At 48.3% G+C, this 19,027-nt stretch overlaps 1 protein-coding gene across 2 annotated transcripts; it reads left to right on the top strand.

Moving 5' to 3' along the window:
- Positions 1–580: 580 nt before the first annotated feature.
- LOC142913374 (protein LSM14 homolog B-like) lies at positions 581–18,391 on the top strand. 2 transcript variants are annotated; one of them, XM_076060910.1, is made up of 9 exons: positions 581–640; positions 1,464–1,646; positions 5,441–5,598; positions 7,160–7,367; positions 10,227–10,379; positions 11,087–11,233; positions 12,691–12,793; positions 13,991–14,240; positions 17,733–18,391. In XM_076060910.1, the coding sequence occupies exons 2-8, from the start codon at positions 1,511–1,513 to the stop codon at positions 14,196–14,198; spliced, it is 1,113 nt and encodes a 370-aa protein (XP_075917025.1). In that variant the 5' UTR covers positions 581–640; positions 1,464–1,510; the 3' UTR covers positions 14,199–14,240; positions 17,733–18,391. The 2 variants fall into 2 exon arrangements, with proteins under 2 accessions (XP_075917025.1, XP_075917026.1); XM_076060911.1 differs by lacking the exon at positions 581–640 and having other exon boundaries at positions 1,416–1,631.
- Positions 18,392–19,027: the final 636 nt, after the last annotated feature.

The raw sequence follows: 19,027 nt of genomic DNA, 5'->3' as shown, positions 1-19,027 counted from the left end.
TTTTCAGGAATATTTTGCTGTTTTTTTCATGGATTTTCTGTTTGCACAGTCACATAGTCACTTTAAGATGTTTTTCTTGTTCGTGTTTTTGTTTTTTTTGTTTGTTGTGGTTGCACCCGATTCAAGAGCCGAATCGCTCACAGGGCTAAAATAAACTGAAAACTGAACTGGGCCTTCAAACCGTCACGGAGAGACGTGGGTGGAGGAGGGGCGGGGTTTGAAGGGGGCGTGGTGGAAGGAGGCGGGGCGGGGTGGAAGAGGGCGGGGCGGTGCAAGGGGGCGGGGTGTAAGGGGGCGGGGTGGGGGTGTAAGGGGCGGGGTGGACGGGGGGCAGGGTGGGCGGGGTGGGGAAATGCCCCTCGGTTTAAAAAAACGCCGCGTATTTCTATTGGTCGAGAAGCATGCACGTGACCCGCTTTATATTTCATGCAGTTCACATTCCTGGTTCTTTCGGTAAAGTCACGTAGATAGAAAATAAAAATTAAATAAAAAATTACTAAAATGAAACACAAAGCAAAAAACCCACGACGTTAGCGGAAGAGAAACAAATCCCCCTCCCCCCACAATCCCGCCCACTTGGCGCTACCCAGAGTGCATTGCAGTGCCAGTGGCGTGTCCGTGAACACGTGGGGGATACGCCGTGAGTTGTTGCCATCATCATCAACACCATCATCATCATCAACAACACCACCATCATCATCAACATCACCATCATCATCAACACCATCCTCATCAACACCATCATCATCAACATCATCAACACCACCATCATCAACAACAACACCATCATCATCATCATAAACACCACCATCATTAACACCATCATCACCATCATCAACAACACCACCATCATCATCATCAACACCATCATCAACATCACCATCATCATCAACACCATCATCATCAACACCATCATCATCAACATCATCAACACCACCATCATCATCAACATCACCATCATCATCAACACCATCATCATCAACACCATCATCATCAACATCATCAACACCACCATCATCATCAACATCACCATCAACAACAACACCATCATAAACACCACCATCATTAACACCATCATCACCATCATCAACAACACCACCATCATCATCATCAACACCATCAACATCACCATCAACAACAACACCATCATCATAAACACCACCATCATCATCAACACCACCATCATCAACACCACCATCAACACCACCACCATCAACACCACCACCATCAACACCACCACCATCAACAAGACCATCATCATCAACACCACCAACATCATCAACACCACCACCATCAACAACACCACCACCATCAACACCACCACCATCAACACCACCATCAACAACACCACCATCATCACCATCATCAACACCACCACCAACACCATCATCATCATCGTCGTCGTCTCACGATCCGGGCCAAGTTCCCCCCTCCCCCCCCTCCTCCTGCCCGGCCCCACCAAGGCGGCCCCACCAGCCCCTCTCGTCGCCCGTAGCCAGAGCCGGCGACCATGGCCACTTGGGCGGCCTGCATGGGCGTCAGGATGAGCTTGCTCTCCATGGCGGGCATCCGCTACGAGGGCATCCTCTGTGACATCAACACGGACGACTCCACCGTCGTCTTGGCGAAAGGTTACGCACTGGGGGGTGGGGGTGGGTGGTTCACGGGATGACTGTGGACACCGCGAAGCTGCGGGTTAGGGGTTTAATGAAGCCGCTTGAGTCGTCCTAACAGGCGACTCGCTCGGGCAGCAGCAGCAGCAGGAGGAGGAGGAGGCCTTGGGACTGGGGAAAGTTTGCCAGGAGGAGGTGAACGTGTCGGCGACGTTGTCGCCTTCTGGACAGATTGGTGTGGGTGTCGTGGGGTCAATGTGTGGGGGGGGGGTATTAAAGAGGGGTTTGACCCTTTTCAGGGCAATCAAACAGGAGGTGTTAAGATGCTCAAACGACAAATAAGATAGTCTTTGGTTTTTTTCGGTAAAGTCACGTAGGTGAAAAAAATCAATAAAATAAATGAAAAGAAATAAATGAAATCATGATTGTATTGGATTGCTGTATGTACTTTTGCGTTTTCAATTAACCTGGATTTGTAAGAGAGTCCTTAATCTCAGTGGGAATTGCCCAGAAATGTTTAAAATAACAGCCATTGATACGTCACGTGGGGGTCAGACATTTGTGACGATGTGTGACGAGGGGCGGTGGGGAGTTGAGAAATGTGACGTCACATCAAAATTCGCAACTTTAAATATAGACAACACGTTCTACTTATCTTGGTTATTTCGGTAAAGTCACGTAGAATGGAAATAAAATAATAAAAATAAAGCAATAACATTTAATTTTCAATAAAATTTTATTATGTTTTATTATTTACTTTATTTGATTTTTTAATAAAATGTTATTTTATTATGTTTTATTTTATTTCCATTCTACGTGACTTTACCGAAAGAACCAATAAGATGGATCCCTGCAGTCACGAAAGCTTTAAATCAAAACGTTCTACTTAATTAAATAGACTTTTTAATAAATGTTTTCACCTACAACATCAGAGTGCAGCGCCACATTAAATACGCGCTACAATGATAATAGTTTAAAGAGATTTGAAGCATGTTTTATATATTTTTTTTGGGGGGGGGTGGCAAAAATCGTCCAAAATCGCGCGACGTCATTTATGGCCGGCGCCTCTAGCTGTACTGGGGCAAAGTTCTTCAACTCGTCACCCGCTTAATCACGAATGTTCTGAGGTTGTTGTTCTTGCTGGTTCTGGGTCGCAGTGGTTTCAAGTATTTTTCAACGAAGGTTATTGGGTGCACAGCCGTTTCAATACGGGCACACATTGTTTCGTCCATCTGTTTGCGTTTCTCCCTTGGCAACGGGACCTCGTTGGCTAAACGTTGATGTTTATAAGGGCAGGGGGTGACCAATAAGGGTTTGAATCGATCTGTAACAATCTAGGGGCACTGATAAGGGGTTGACAGCTATGTCAACACGAACGCGCGATTAACCCCGTTGACCTGAAAAAGTTCGTGGTTTCGGTGCGTGCGCGTGTTCAAGTTTCAAGTTTCATTTATTAGGTATACCCCTGTGAGCCATGCGGCTCTTAAGTCGGGTGCAACCGCAACAAACAACATTTGAACACAGAACATCTTAAAGCGACAACGCGTAACAGAAACATTCTGGAATAAACCAGCAAATATTCCACACAAAAAAAACTTATTAAAACGCTGTGTGCAAAAATCAAGTGTTGAAGCCGGGTCGGTAGTCACAGGGCAATGAGACGTGGCTGGTCATAGACGGCGCGTGACCCGGCCAAAGAGCCCGGCGGTGCCACATAAGGGGCCGTCCATAAATGACGTCACGTGATTCTGAACGATTTTTTTGACCCCCCCCCGCCCTCAAATATGACGTCACAAAGCTCTGCCCCCTCCCCCCTCACCCCCCCCCCCCCCCCCGCAAAAAAAAAACACGCTTCAAATCGCTTTAAACTATTGTTGTCATTGTAGTGCGTATTTAATGTGCCGCTGCACTCTGATCTTGTAGGAGAAAACATTAAAAAGTCTAATTAAGTGGAACGTGTTGTCTATATTTAAAGTTGCGCATTTTGATGTGACGTCACATTTATCAAACTCCCCCCCCCCCCCAGTCGTCACACATCGTCACAAATGTCTGACCCCCCCCCCCCCCCAGGTGCGTGACGTCATTTCTGGACGGCCCCAAAACAGTTAATTTGGAAATGTTCCAGATTCATTTTTGTCTTCATTCACAGATTTGGGCCAACGGCACCTGTCGGGATTAAATTGGCACAATGGAGAACTTCTTCTTTGCGACGGTGATGATAGCGATTTGTGATGTTGATACCCATAAACATTCAATACCTGCAGGCATATGGCTAATGGATGACAGGCTATTGGTTTTAATACAGCTAAGACGTAATAAAATAAAATACATATAAAATAAATTTCATTTATATTTTATTTAAATAAAAATAAAATAAATTTCATTTTGAGTTTATGTTTTATTTTTATTATTTTATTATTTCCCTTCTATGTGACTTTACCGAAAGAAACCAGAATATTTAATACAGCTTGTTGCAGGAAATAAATGAATCTCAATTTTTGGCTTGCAGAGTTGAGAAATGTGTGCAGCTCGAAACCCCGCGAGCTAGATTTGATTCCTGGCTACAGACAACGTCGTCGGTGGTGGCTTTGTATCCCAACACATTCTGGGCTTCGCGTAGGTAGACTGCCTTCAAGTGAAGTTACCTGGTGCGGTGTGTAAGTGAAAAAGATGATTAAATCAGCACTGGGGAGAATGAAGGTAGCTGAACCAGCTAGAAACTATTTTAAAGAATTGTTTAGGTTGCGGGTAAGGCCCACTTACTATATCGCTCTTTCAGAAGCGACCTGCCCACAAATGGTAGGTAACGCAATGAAGTGGCTTAGCGCGTGGGAACGTTTAGCCGCCAAATACTCTAAACGGATTCACAGATTTGGGCCAACGGCACCTGTCGGGATTAAATTGGCACAATGGAGAACTTCTTCTTTGCGACAGTGATGATAGGGATTTGTGATGTTGATACCCATAAACATTCAATACCTGCAGGCATATGGCTTATGGATGATGGGCTATTGGTTTTAATACAGCTAAGACATAATAAAATAAAATACATATAAAATAAATTTCATTTTAATTTTATTTAAATAAAAATAAAATAAATTTCATTTTTATTTTATTATGTTTTATTTTTATTATTTCCCTTTTACGTGACTTTACCGAAAGAAACAAGAATATTTAATATAGCTTGTTACAGGAAATAAATGAATCTCAATTTTTGGCTTGCATGGCTTGCAGAGTTGAGAAATGTGTGCAGCTCGGAACCCCGCGAGCTAGATTTGATTCCTGGCTACAGACAACGTCGTCGGTGGTGGCCTTGTATCCCAACACATTCTGGTTTTCGCGTAGGTAGACTGCCTTCAAGTGAAGTTACCTGGTGTGGTGTGTAAGTAAAAAAGATGATTAAATCAGCACTGGGGAGGATGAAGGTAGCTGAACCAGCTAGAAACTATTTTAAAGAATTGTTTAAGTTGCGGGTAAGGCCCACTTACTATATCGCTCTTTCAGAAGCGACCTGCCCACAAATGGTAGGTAACGCAACGAAGTGGCTTATCGAAGGACCTGGAGGGGGGGGGGGGATCCGCTCGACCCATGGGAAGAGAAAACCTCGCTGACTCCAAATATACAGCAGGTGTTGTCAGGGTTGGGATGAAACGCATGACCTTCGATATATACCAGGCGAGGTAGTTAAGTTCTCACCACAGTGGCGCCCAAAACCCACAACCACGCACTTGCTCCGACCTGCATAGGTGCTCTCGACCGTAACAACGCTTGACCAAACGGGTACGTGGAGGTCTGTACCGGCGGCGGGCGTCTTTGTGTGCGCGCAGTGTGCTTGCGCGGGACGGAGGGGCGCCCCGCCGACCGTCCCATTGCCCCTCGCGAGGAGGTCTTCGAACACATCGTCTTTCGCATCAGCGAGATCAAGGACTTGACCCCGTGCGAGTACATGCTGTCCGCTCTGCACCACGACGTGGCCATGGTGCAGGTGAGAGGTGCAGCCGCTCTTTACCATTAAACTATTTATTTATTGTACCATGTGAGGCCCACCGAGCTACTTAACTCTCTTTTCAGAAGCGACCCGGCCACAAATGATTTGCTCAACGAAGCGGCTTATCGCGTGGACATTTCCAGCAGCCAAATACTCCAAATGCACGTCGGTTCTAAAACGTGGAGGTAGAAACTGGATGACCCAGAGAAATCCACGTGACCACGGGGGAGGACGTTGAAAACTCCAAAAATATGCAGGCGTCGGGGGTCTGGATCAAACCCCACGACCTATTGTACTCCAGGCGAGGTAGTTAACATCTTGCCACTGCAGCAGTGCCATGGTTTAGGGGAGTGGTGGCACAGTGGTTGATGCGCTGCACCACAAACCCGCCTACGACCCACCGGGGTTTGATTCCCACTTACGGCCAACGCCAGGTGACGATTATCTGAAACGGTCCCGGGCTTTTCCTGAGGTCTATCCAATGAGCACCTGGTGCGATGTATAAACATCGCCACTGGGGAGAAGGCGGTCGGGCGTGGGTCTGGCTTCCCCACCTCCTCCGTGTGCTTTGCCGGCCTCGTAGTTGCTCGCACTGCACTTGCCCCGAACGTCCGTTAAGCCTTTAAGGGACATCTTTGGCAACATGTTGACAAAATGTGGAAAAAAAAGTCAACGCTGATCGGCCGCATTTCGGGCAAATTTTCCCTTCACGGCACTGGAATCGAGGAAGCCAGAGATGGTGGAGAATACGAGGTTGGAGACTGCACTTCACACTCGGGGGGCTTGATGAAAGTTGCATTTGAGAGTTACAATAGTTAGCTAACAGTGGTAGCTGTGGAGGGTTTTTACAGGTTGAGGAGGAGGAGATGGAAGAGGCTACCAAGATCCGAGCCCGGGTGCCAGCGTGCCAGTGGCTGAATTGCGCAACCCTTGGCACCTGATTGGCTCTCGGGTGATGACATCGCAATTATCCCTCCTCCTAAGACCGAAACGGGAGAATCTCTCATGGTAGCCTGATGACTTACAGAGGTTCTCTGTAAGCCATCTGGCTACCATGAGAGATTCGTTCATGAGGCTATCCACATATACAAACACAGAGACAATTTCAACCGAGAGGAAGGAATTCTGGCTTAGCAATCATTGGAAGGATTTGATAAACCATTCCGGGTCTTAATTGATTGTTCACGCTTACGGTGGCTTTCAGACCGCATCCATCATTTTCGTCTCCCCCCTCCTCTTTTCCGAACATAGATGGACTTGTCCATCTGAATAACTGCCAAATCGCTCTCCGTGGTGCTAATGTAAAAAAAAAACCCGCCACTTTTTAAAAAAAAATGTCTTGCTGTGGTTTTTACACCTGATGATGATTGCTTGTCTTGCAGTCGAAACGTCGTGAGAATTTTAAAGTTTTATATTTTTATTATTTTATTGTTTCCCTTCTACGTGGTGGTGACTTTACCGAAAGAACCAAGAAGGTGCATAAGAAGTTTGACATGCGTACGTCGTCCGTCGTGATTTGTTCTAATCGCTGCCTAACCCACCCTCACCCCCCGTCCAGTCCTCGCCGGGCACCCCGGGGGGGGGCTCTGCTCGCTGCCACACGTGCGGTATCGGAGCGGCGGCGAGCTGCCACTCCGCGCCGGGCACGCCGACCGGACCCCCCCGCGGTGCCACGGGCGGCCACCCGGGCCACGCGCGGCACGACGCCTGGGCCACAGCGGTCGGGCACCGTCCCTTCGTGCAGCCTGCGTACGGAGGAGCTGCGGGTACGGGAGGGGGGGGGTGCGGTGTGCGGTAAACATCGGCACTGCAGGGCTGCACCTTTGCCCTCTTAATGCCACGTGGTTTCCGTTGCCCAGTGGCCTTGCCTCGGGTCGTTTTCGCCTTTTGCTCGTTTAGAGGCAACTGCGTGATTTCAATGCGATCTTAATTGAACGCAGTTGAGTTGCAGCTATCTTCATGGAATTATTTCCGTAAGCGCATGCAGGAAAATAAAAGGCTCTGTGTATAACAGCTCGATGATGATGATAATGCATAGTGCATGAGGACGAGCATTTTTGTTTTTACTTTGCGCTTGATGGTGATACCCAGTGATTGTATTTTAAATTGTCGCCTTTTCAGAATAACCCGTCATTTAAAGCGTTATTAGTTGGTGCCCTCTGTCAATGGACTGCTCGGCGAAGGCCACGCTGTCTTGTCATGCGGGGTGGGGTGGTTATTTGACCTGCCACGCTTCACTTGTGCGGTTGTGGTGAATGGGTAGGTGAGGAGCCAACCACCGATTTGGATATAATTCGCTCGTGATGTGGCTGAGAATCGAGTTATTTTTTGCGTCGTTGGGTTCGTAGTTGTTCGAGAGCCACTCTTCTACCACGAGATAATACAAATGTGGTGCTAAATGGGTTTTGTTGTTTGCAATAATGGCGTTTACCAAGAAAGCCGCTTTATTCAACGATCATTTGTGGCAAAGTGGCTTCTGAAAAAGTGCAAATATAGCTCGGTGTCTTGCCTGATAAAAAATAAAAACGTTTTAAAATTACCCCTCTTCCACAACTTAACCCAATTAAGATTTGCACCAACAAAATTTAATTGCGACTTCAAGGTCCTGCACGATGCATTTCTCCATGGCGATGATGAACGAAGACTTTCTTTTTTAAAATCTGTGGTTTTGTGAGAAACGAGGTTGCCAGAGGCAACTTGCTATATTGATCTCAATGAGGTGCTGTCGTGGTGCTGAGGTTGTGGCCACCCTGTTCACTGGCTGGGTATTGAGAGATGAGAGGATTTATGATCGGATCTCCACCAGCATCTCTTATCAAACACCTGACGCCCGATTTTGTAATGTCCAATGAGACGTCGTACGGAAATCTGATTGTTTTTTTGTTTTTTTTTCAACATTCTGGTTTGCCGAAAGCACATAAATTGGTGTGGTGCTCCAGGTGACAAATTTGATTTGTTGGGTGGCAGACGGTGTAGCAGAACATTGGCCATTGTAGAGCAGTACCCCAATTTACATTGGTGATGCGTTCCTGAAATGTGCGACGTAAATTGAAACAATTTTTTCCCAAAATACCGTACATCAATAATATATTTTGTCATCGAAAGCACAGTACATGTCGTCATGCGCGCGACACCACAGGGTAGTTTACAGGATAGGTGAAGCAAGAAGCGATGGGGATACAAGAAAGGATCGATGCTGTCACCGACGTAAATTGCGTTAGCGGTGTTCATAATAAAGCGACGACGTGAGAGGGGTGTAAGTTGTAAATTGATGTTGCTGTGTTACCCCACGATCGTCTCGCCCAGTGGTTCTTAATCCAGGGGTGCACGCACCCCTTGGGGGTTGCAAGATCCCCGTTCTGGGGATTTATTTCGAAGGTATATCATCGAAATACAGATTGCGCGCGGACCAAGTGCAACCGCTTTGTTTCATCAAACCCCCTACGTCTGTTGACGTTGCACGTTGTTTGTGAACGATTGAGAACCAAAGGGGTTGCAAGGCTGCGGCAAAGGTTACAAACAGCTACCGGTTTTAACGGAAGCATCGTGGATCCTCGCGCCGCCCGTGTTGGTGTAGCCGAGGCCTCCCTCTGCAGGCGGGAGGACGAGTCGTGAAGTCTGCCGTGGCTTGTGGACAAGAGCCCCGGTGACCCTCGTTCCACCGTCTCGTTTATTAATGTTAACCCCCCCCCCCACCCCCCCAATGTAATGCTGCCAGACCCATAAAAGTTGCGCGCAAACGCCCCTAACGACAAACGTGTGCTAATATTTTTATATTTTAAACCCGTGCGAAATAATCATTTTTGACGAAATATATGAATGGTGGTGCTATGGCAATTCTAGATTTGAAGCTTTCGTGACTGCTAGGATCCATACTCTTTGGTTCTATTGGGTAAAGTCACCACGTAGGTAAAAAATAAAATAACAAAAAATCATGACGTTTCGGCCACAACACAAGCGGCCTTCATCAGGTGAAGGGACGAGACTGTCTGGAGGACAGCGCTGGAGTGTCCTCCAGACAGTCTCGTCCCTTCACCTGATGAAGGCCGCTTGTGTTGTGGCCGAAACGTCGTGATTTTTGTTATTTTATTTTTTACCTACGTGGCTATGGCAATTGGTTGCATCAAGAGCAAATGAAAGCGGAGTTTCCGTTTCGTAAATGTCGGAGACGCAAACGGGGTGGTCGGCAAGCTCTGCGCTTGGCCGCCGAGTGATCTGTGCGGTTTTGACGGCCTCTCTCGAAGCGACGTAATAATGGCACGCTTGGCTACACTGGGATTTGTGTGCGGTGAGCCCCTCTGCCTGGTGACAACACAAACGTGTGACCTGCAGTCGTGAGGAACGATAGGGGGGGAGGTGTTGTGGTGGTAATGATGATGATGACACTGACACCACGATGGGTGATGGAGGGCTTTGGCACTTGTGTCTTGCCCACACAGCTGTTGTAGAACGCCCCCCCTCCCGCCCCATAATACCAACAGCCGTTTTTCGCCACTAAGTGACGGTGACGTCACCACGGCGCCCGTGCCAGATGAGGTCGCGGGAGGGTCCCACGTGGCCCCCCCGACGGGTTGACGAACCGAGACGACCGGTGGGTGCGCGCCGGCTGTGCCCATCGCCCACAGGTGCGGCAGCGCCCACGGCCGGCGCGGCCGCTGCGCGCGTCAACGCCACGCCGCAGCAGCCGGCGAGGAAGAGCGGCACGGTGGATCGGGGGGTGCAGACGGCGCCCCGGCGGCGGCGGCGGTGGCGGAGGGCCCCCGTGAAGCAGATTGCAGGTACGGCTACGGGTGGTGTGGGTGGTGTTCGCCCTCCCCACCCGCCACCCCCCCATGCCGTCATTCATCTTTTCATCAAATTTGTAAGTTCGTTTTGAAGCAACGTGTCCCAATTTACAGTCGGCGTCTCGTACTGACGGAGACTAATTAATGCGTTTGCGTATTGAAGGCTCGCCGTGCACAGCTTCTGTGGACGCATTCATCGTGGGGCTTTGTAAATCGCGGTGGGAAGGCAAAAACCCCTTGCCACTTTTATCACTGACGTTGCCTCAAAGGCGACGCGGTGCATTAGCCTGGACTTTGGCAATGGCCTTTTGAACATGTGCAGAGGGCGGAGAGAATAACAGATTCTTGGCCGCTGGTGCCGACCTGAATACCGGGCAGCCGGTGCGCTATTTTTTTATGGTCGTGAATATTTACCCAGGAAATCTGGGTCGAAAGTAAGAGACTCACATTTGTCCATGAGGGTCCAGCAAAAGTTTTTTTTTCTTTGCAGCAGGGTGTACTCATTGATGCATTATTCCAATGGAGAAAGTTTGCAGGAAATGTTTCACATTTGGGGAGAACATGCAAACTTCCAAGTATACAGCAGGGGGTCGGGATAGAACCCACGAGCTCTTGCGTACCAGGCTAGGTAGTTAACATCTCACCACCGCGGCGTTGGTGGATCACAAACCGAGCTGCCGTTTATTTTTCTCTCCCCGCAGGCTCGAGCCGCCATGGGCGCCCCCAGAAGGCACAGGCCCTGAACCTGGGCGATGAGTTTCAGGCGGAGTTTGACTTTGAGAGCAGCAACGCGCAGCTGGACCGCGAGGAGCTGGACAAGGAGTTCCAGGACAACAAGGCCAAGCAAGGTGAAGGTGTCGGACCTTTTTTTTTAAAAGGAGCACTTTGAGGGACCCGGTTTCACACCACCACCACCACTCCTGTGGGATGTCTCCTTTTAGAATCAGAATATTTTTTTGTCCACTGGGGGATTTCGATGCGCTACAAAGGTTTTTTTGTCCACAGATGTTCAGTAGGGGCGGGTCAGAATGTAACAACATACAATACAAAAACACGATGGGAGTGCACAGTCTATAGGTCAAGTGAACATATCGCTTGAAAAAATAAAAATCAACTAATCTTGTCTTACCAGGTAAAGATCACTGAGCTATTCGCTTTTTCAGAAGCGACCAGGTCACAAATGATAGCTCAACGAAGTAGCTTATGTGGACATTTATATTAGGCCCTTTTTTTCATACGAGTTAGAGTAATCATGAGGAATGATAACTTGAGAAACTCTCTGCATTTGACAGCCTTTAGTAAGCTTGGCTGTCACTGCACTTGTGGGTGAGGGCCTCGCATCACTCTGGTCAGGTGTGGGTTGCAGAAAGAGTGGAGCTTGGACAATGTACAGCATGGATGTGCAGTGCAACAGTGGATTTGTCTTACACCGCCTCTCTTGTGCCAACAAATTATTAGGCGGCTGTGGGGGGGGGGCTACCTTGCCTCGTGGGTTTCACCAAAACCCTGACCATTGTATATTTGGAGTTTGCATGCGTCTCTCTCCCCGTGGTAGTGTGGATTTTTCTCTGGGTCGGTTGAACATGTAGGCTTTTGCGACCAATATCATCCATGATAGATTTTTTTTTGGGTTGGATCACGATCTAACCCAAAAAAACCTGTTTTCTATGAGTCATCCGGTTTTTCCCTCCACATTTTAGAATCAACGTGCACTTATTGGAGTTTACCTGCCAGAAATTTTCATGTAATAAGCCACTTCGTTGAGCTATCATTTGTGGCCAGGTCTCTTCTGAAAAAGAGCCATATAGCTTGATGGGCCTGAAATATAATGCAAAGTTTATGGTCGTATTGTTTTAGCCCTGACTCGCATTGGTGAATGGTTGTATTTTAACAAATGGTAAAAACATTTGGAGAATCCCCTGTACTAAATGTTGGTCCCTTTAGGACCATGATGCACTTTTGACAATTTTTGTTCACGAGGAGCAATCTCCACGAGCGTCCATCACGGTGGCCTGTTGCCACTGCTGCCACGGCGTCTTCTGTTGAAAAGTTTGGTTCAACAAATCTGTACTGTCGCCCCCCTCTAGTGGCTCACCTCAGCCATCGCTATGAGGGAGACGAAGGTGGCCGGGCATGGTGCTAGGCCCACCCATGCCTTCGTGTGCCGTGCCGGCCTCGGGGTGCCACTCACTAAGAGCACTTGCCCCGATAGTCTGAAGCGAAATGGGGTGGGGATCTTTGTCTTTAATTGTCCAGGCCATCCCTTAATTAGTTTCTGACATTGACATCTCCCTTTGTGCTGCAGACATGCAGAGGGGTCCCAGCAGGAGCTCTGCCGTGTTTCCTGACAAATGCTTCTACGACAAAACAAGATGCTTCTTTGATAACATTTCCAAAGATGGCGGCAGGTAATGGCATTTCTGCCACTTGTGATTTTTAATTGGGTCTCCTTGCTCATCGCGGGGTTGATGGTCTCGGACGGGCCGTGGTGGCGGCACACCTTTATATACAGCGCCTGGAGGAGGCAAAGGGTTGGTGGTTCACAATCTTCTGCCATGTGCACCGACTTGCCAGGAGGTAGCAGTACAGCATGTTGATTCATCTCCATCTGTACGGAGATGGGGTTGCTGTTCCCCCCCCATTCACTCTCCCACCTTTGCACGTGTGGGTTTTCTTTGGTTTCGTCCCTCGTGTAATAAAAACTCACAAATGGAGTTGGCCTAACCATCCTAATATAGGATGACAGATCTCGGGCAATTGTTGGTGCCGTTGCTGGCTGCCTTCTCACTCGTATGCGGTTGACTACGCCTCCTGAATATCTGGAAACTTTGGGGCGTTGCAAATGTGTGACGTTAACTTTAATTACTCTGCGCAGAAAATGCACGCCGCGTGAATTGCGGTGTTGCGCTTGATTCGGGAAAAAATCCTAACTCGAAAATAAGAGGAAGAACCGTGTAATTATTTGACTGGGCACGAGGCGAACATTTCTCTAAAACGCAGGATGGTGTGGAACCGTGCAGGGAACCTCTAATGTAGGGTTTAGCGTTCACTCGAGCAATTCTGTAGTACCGTGATCTATCGTCATCCACAGGCCACTCTTCAACATGGTGTGGGGTGAGCCACTGCTCGGAGCGTCAGACAGAGTCGTTGTCGCGTAACAACAAAACTATTCGCGGTGCAAATCTAGTGGCTGCTCTGATTTATAATACTGCGGGCGCATTAACCGTAGGGATGTACGCCTGCTGCTTGGCAGGGAACATTCAAAGAATCCCGTGACGTGTTTTACAAGTGGCAGGCATTTTTCGTGTGCCGGTGTAAAAACTGCGATATTTGCCAAAATGAAAATGAGTGACTTACTGTGGCCCTTCTGCCAGTAGTAGTGGCACGAGCAAGAAGTTGTAGCACTGCATCTTTATCTCCTCCCTCCACCTCCAATACCAACACGCGCCATTCACTGCTCAGTGAAGGTACACGTGGAATGTCGAAGGCTCGCTGACAGGAGGTCATGGGACAGACCCCAGGTGGCCATGGATAGACTGAGATGACTGGCAAGATGCACCAGCTGTGCTCACAACCCCCGCCACCCCTTCCTTCCATCTTGTAAGGAACTGCCGCGTGACGTTGGCGGAGGAGCAGCGCTTGAACATGCAGACGTTCGGGGAGAACCTCCCGGCCGCGCGCAATCGCCGCTTCTGGCACAGTTGGGGCCACGCGTCCTGGCTCAACCGCCGGACCCTGTGGGGTGGGGACGGGCGGCCGGGCATGCCCAAAGCAGGGGTGCGGTCTCCTCTGCCGGCCAAGGTGCAGGCCTAGACAGATGATGATGATGAGGATGAGGAGGAGGAGCACGTGCAGGTAAGGGCAGCTCCCGCTCCTGCACTCCCGTTAAGCTGCAAAACAAAAATATCGAGAATCTGCTCGTGCCTCCCTGAGGAAGTCACGTGACTTGTGTGGCCATCCCTGCTGAATCCCTTACCCTCTGCCCCCAACCCCCCCCCCCCCCTGTGAAAATACCCTGCTCCGTGGAGGATGATAGAGAGACCCTTTTAAGGTATTGTCTCTGATCCCATTTTTCCATTTGTCTCCTCTACCCCTTTCTATTCCTCTTCCCATTCATTACGTCCTTGACTCTACTCGCCTTCTCGTGGTTGTAGCCATGGGTACACTTCTAGATTTAAAGCTTTCGTGACTGCAAGGATCCATACTCTTTGGTTCTATTCGGTAAAGTCACGTAGGTAAAAAATAAAACAACAAAATCACGACGTTTCGGCCACAACACAAGCGGCCTTCATCGGGTGAAGGGATCAGGCTGTCTCGAGGACAGCGCTGGAGTGAAACACAGCCACGCTCAGACCGCGACCTTTAAGCTGTGTGCGAGGAAACAAGGTGCCTTGACAAAGGAATTAGCATAAAAATTAGCATTTGATTGGCCGACTTAGCATAGAGGTGGTGTACGTGCGGGTGAACATGCCGTTTGGCGGGGGGGGGGGGGGGGACTTTACCTATTGATAGTGTGAAAGGGGAATTTTTAAGAGCTGCGAAAGTTCGGGGTACCACTACTTGAAAAATATACTGTACCATTGAAAATTAGTTTAATGTTTAGTTCGATTTAGAACATCTTTCCAATGGTTGCTTAATTTGAAACCATCTTCTCGGTGAAGGGATCAGGCTGTCTCGAGGACAGCGCTGGAGTGACTTTACCGAATAGAACCAAAGAGTATGGGTACACTACCGCATTTGCTCACATAATATAATTTGCGTATTATATCGTGAACAACTTCTCAATCATCATTTATATAAAATCTTAAACATGACTAGATTTTTTTATCGATCAATTGCATGCCAAATTTAATGCTTTTGTACGATCTGACCTGCTGGAGGGCTACATGTGTAGTGGCCTTATTGACGTCGGAGACTGTTTACTTGAGGCAACACGTATTTATTACAGACACTTCTGTTACAGTTGCGAGTCTTATACTTGAAGAGGTAATGGCCTCTTCACCCGTACTTTATAGAGGGAAACGTTCCCCGAGCTTTAGCCCACGCTAGCTCCCTGGTTCCCTCTATCCTGTTCATCTCCCGGGAGGCTATCTGACCTGGCCCAGCTTCGGCGCAGGTCCCGATCACCAGCCAGACGAGTCCGGCCCTCAGAGGGACATCGGCCCTCGCGGCTCCGGTGTCGCACCCTGGCTTGCTTTGCCCGGCCCTCAGAAGGTCAGCGAATCAAAGGAGTTCCAGGGTCTGGCTAGTCAATCTTCGTTCTTCACTGGCTCTTCATCTTGCTTGAGTTGAACTGCCTCTCAGCTCCCCGGGTCCCACCTTTTATACTGTCTCTCACTGAGGGGCGGGGCTGGGAGTGATCACAGCATCCCCCACAGCCCCCCAGGGTGGTGACCGTAGCGGACGTGTTTGTGGCCACCGTTATACAACCGCGTGTCACCCTCCCGTAACACCTCTACACGTGTTTGGAAGATCAAGAGGTACAAGAATGGTTATGGCCAAGATTGGTACAGGTTTTCTTCAAGTGTCAGAATGTCCTCTTGACGATTCTATTTGGATGCCACGGTGGCTAGGAGATGTTAACTCACTTTGCCTGGTATGCAGCAGGAGGTCTGGGGTTCCATCCCAACCCCGACGCCTGCTGCATATTTGGAGTTTGCAAGTTCTCCCCGTGGTCATGTGGATTTTTCTCCGGGTCCTCTGTTTTTTTTCCCTCCCACGTTTTTAAAAGCATGCGTTTTAGAGTATTTTGCTGCTATAAATGTCTACACGATAAGCCACTTCGTTGAGCTATCCATTTGTGGTGGCTGTCTCGGCCTCACTACGCTGCGTTGCATCACTGTCCGAGTAGTAAACCTTCAGAGCCAGGGTGACCATCCGACTCCAACATATTTAACGAATAGAACGACATAAAACTCATGGGAAAACACAGCACAAAATAGAGCATCTGTTAATACTTGCAATATCAATATAATTAATTGACACTGCAGCATCATAACATTGTCTTGGACAACATGAATCTCAATCATAGGTCCTGGATGGACCAGGTACCTACATTAGCACTGAATAGCTCTACAACAAGAGAATAAGCTACTATGTTCAATAAGGTCACTTTGTGTAATCACCATACTGCAGCCCAAATGTACAGCGCTGCTGCACATAACACTGAACTGTAGACGAGATACATCTTCATCCTTGCTCTCAAGAATGCATTAAAGTTACATGGGCACAAGTCTGGCTCGACTTATCTAATTACAAACAACTATTCACAATAATGCAAGTGGCAGGCTTCGTTGTTAACCAGGCCTCCATATTTATCGTAACAATTTAACAGCATTATAAAGGCATTTACAGCATTATAACGGCAATCCTAACATAACAGGAGTCCCAGTAATTATAAGAACACGAGGGGGTTTGGTGGCCAGCAGCACGCCCTGTCGCCTTTATCTCCCCAGTGGCGATGTTGACACCCAAGCAGTTACTCGTTTGGTGGCCGTGAGCGGGAATCGAACTCGGGTCGCCGGGTTCGTAGCGCAGCGTAGCGCTAACCACTACACTGCAATGCATTACGCTTCCACATGCGAGGGTCACGTGACAGATTTGACGCCACAGCTCACTTGCCGTGCAAAAAAAATATGCATTATTGAGCTCCCCGCCCCCCCCCCCCCCTAAAAAAAGTGTATTTTTTTTCATTTTTGCGTGGTGTACAGTCTGGTAAGTACCCACATGGCCAATTTCCAGTTGGTTGCAAGTCGGGAAGTACGCTAAACATTTTGAACAGGCACACATTCACAACTTTGCCTTTTATATATGGAGATAAACTAACTTGCAGACAATGATTCTTAAAGTCCCACAATGAGCAGATGCTCCCGTCTTCGCTGAGATGCTAATTGTGCCTCCATTTTGTACTCTTTGTAATGACTGACACCCCTGCCTTGCCTCGTCGCTTCGAGACCCTTAACGCGTCACTTCCAGGTCACGTGACCAAACTCGACACCATCATATCAGGAAGTTCCTGTGTAAACACAGCCCCATATCTGCCGTGGGGCAGAACAGTGGCCATGTCTCTCCGGAAAGAGCGCTGCATAGCTCCGTGGGCCTTACCTGGTAAAATACAAATGTAGAGTAGTTTCAAATGGAGTTGGTTGGCAACGCTCTCGTGCCCAATTTTAGAGATTGACGAAGGGAATTGGATGGTTTGGAGAGGCACCTTGTCACCAAATCTTGGCCTAAATCGGGACCACGCAAACCAAATTCTCCAAATGAGAATGGAGCCCTTTGTGGGGTCGACGATGATCTGTTGGTTTTGCTTCTTGATGTCGGCAATGCTTGCTTTTGTTGTTGCAGGTTGCAGAGAACTTCCTCCCAGAGTGTACATATATTGGGGGTTTGCTTGATTTAAAAAGTTAAAATTTGTTGGGTCTGAAGAAACGTTACGTAGAGGGGTAGTGCAAGGACTGTATGTGGGTTGTGTTAATTGATATGCGATTCTTTTAATGTCTATGGTGTGTAAATAAGATACACACCTCGTTTAGTTGAACACTTTACACATTTATAATTGTAAGTATAGTTTTAAACTTTAGTCTAATGGGTGTGGTAAAACATTTCTGTAAAGTCGGACTTAACTTTAAAGCTTTAATTGTCTCCTAAAATTGGTTATTTTGTGCGACCGGTCTTAAGCTGTAATGAGCATGGACATGACAATTTAATTGAGTTTTGTTTGTATTTCACAAGGCAGCATTAAATGTTGCAGAATTTATATTGGTGCATTCGCTGTGGTGAAATGGCCGGCAAATAATTAAGTTGGCCAACTGTTAGCTTTACAACATTGCTTCGTTGAATTTTTACTGCATTGCTTTAGATTCCTGTAAACTTTGTCCGTAATGTAGTACAATGCATGGCTTTAACAGGATCGGGGATGGTGGGAGGGGGGGGGGGGGTTGCTGTATTTGAAAAAAGTAAAGTGCATTTCAATAAATTGAGGCATCTGTTCCAGCTTGAGGGCCGATTTTGAAAATTGAATCTGTGCTTGGTATGTTATGCAGCGTGATGTGGCAGCCCAGCCCCAGCCTGCCAAGGTGCCACCTCGGCCGGCTGGGCAATCTAGGCGAGGCCGGGGGCTCTGCACGAGACTAGGCCTCACCACGGTACTCTGAGTAAGAAGTTAACTGCAATAGAGTCGGTATATACTACTGTTGAGTCGGTAGATACTGCTGCAGAGTAGATGCTACTTTAGAGTAATTAAATACTGTTATAGAGTAAGCAGACACTGCTATAGTCAGCTGATAATACTATAGTCAATAGATATGACTATCGATTCCATAGATACCGTGGTGCCACAGCAACGGAGCAACTCCGCAGGCGCCACCATCCCCTCGCACCCCTCCACACGAACGTACGCACACTCCCACTAAACACACACACACACTCACGTAGGGTCTCGAAGGGGGAGGCCTGGCCCACGGGCTTTCATCCGAAGGGCCCCTAGCAGGGATGTCCCCCGGTTTCCCATTGCCAGGAGATTGGCTGACCCCCCCCCCCCCAGGCCGGATTACACGGCGGCCCCCCCTAAAATCAGCTTTAAAAAGTCGCAGGAGCGCATAGTGCTTTACAGACTGGCCGCAATGAAGCGCACGCAACAC

The sequence above is a fragment of the Petromyzon marinus genome, unplaced genomic scaffold (genome assembly GCF_048934315.1).
Source record: "Petromyzon marinus isolate PM22_M1 ecotype Great Lakes invasive population unplaced genomic scaffold, UKy_Petmar_22M1.pri1.0 PM_G_Scaffold_25, whole genome shotgun sequence".
Classification (NCBI taxonomy): Eukaryota; Metazoa; Chordata; class Hyperoartia; order Petromyzontiformes; family Petromyzontidae; genus Petromyzon; species Petromyzon marinus.
Note: the sequence above shows the minus strand (reverse complement) of the source record. Positions and strands in the feature narration are given on the sequence as shown.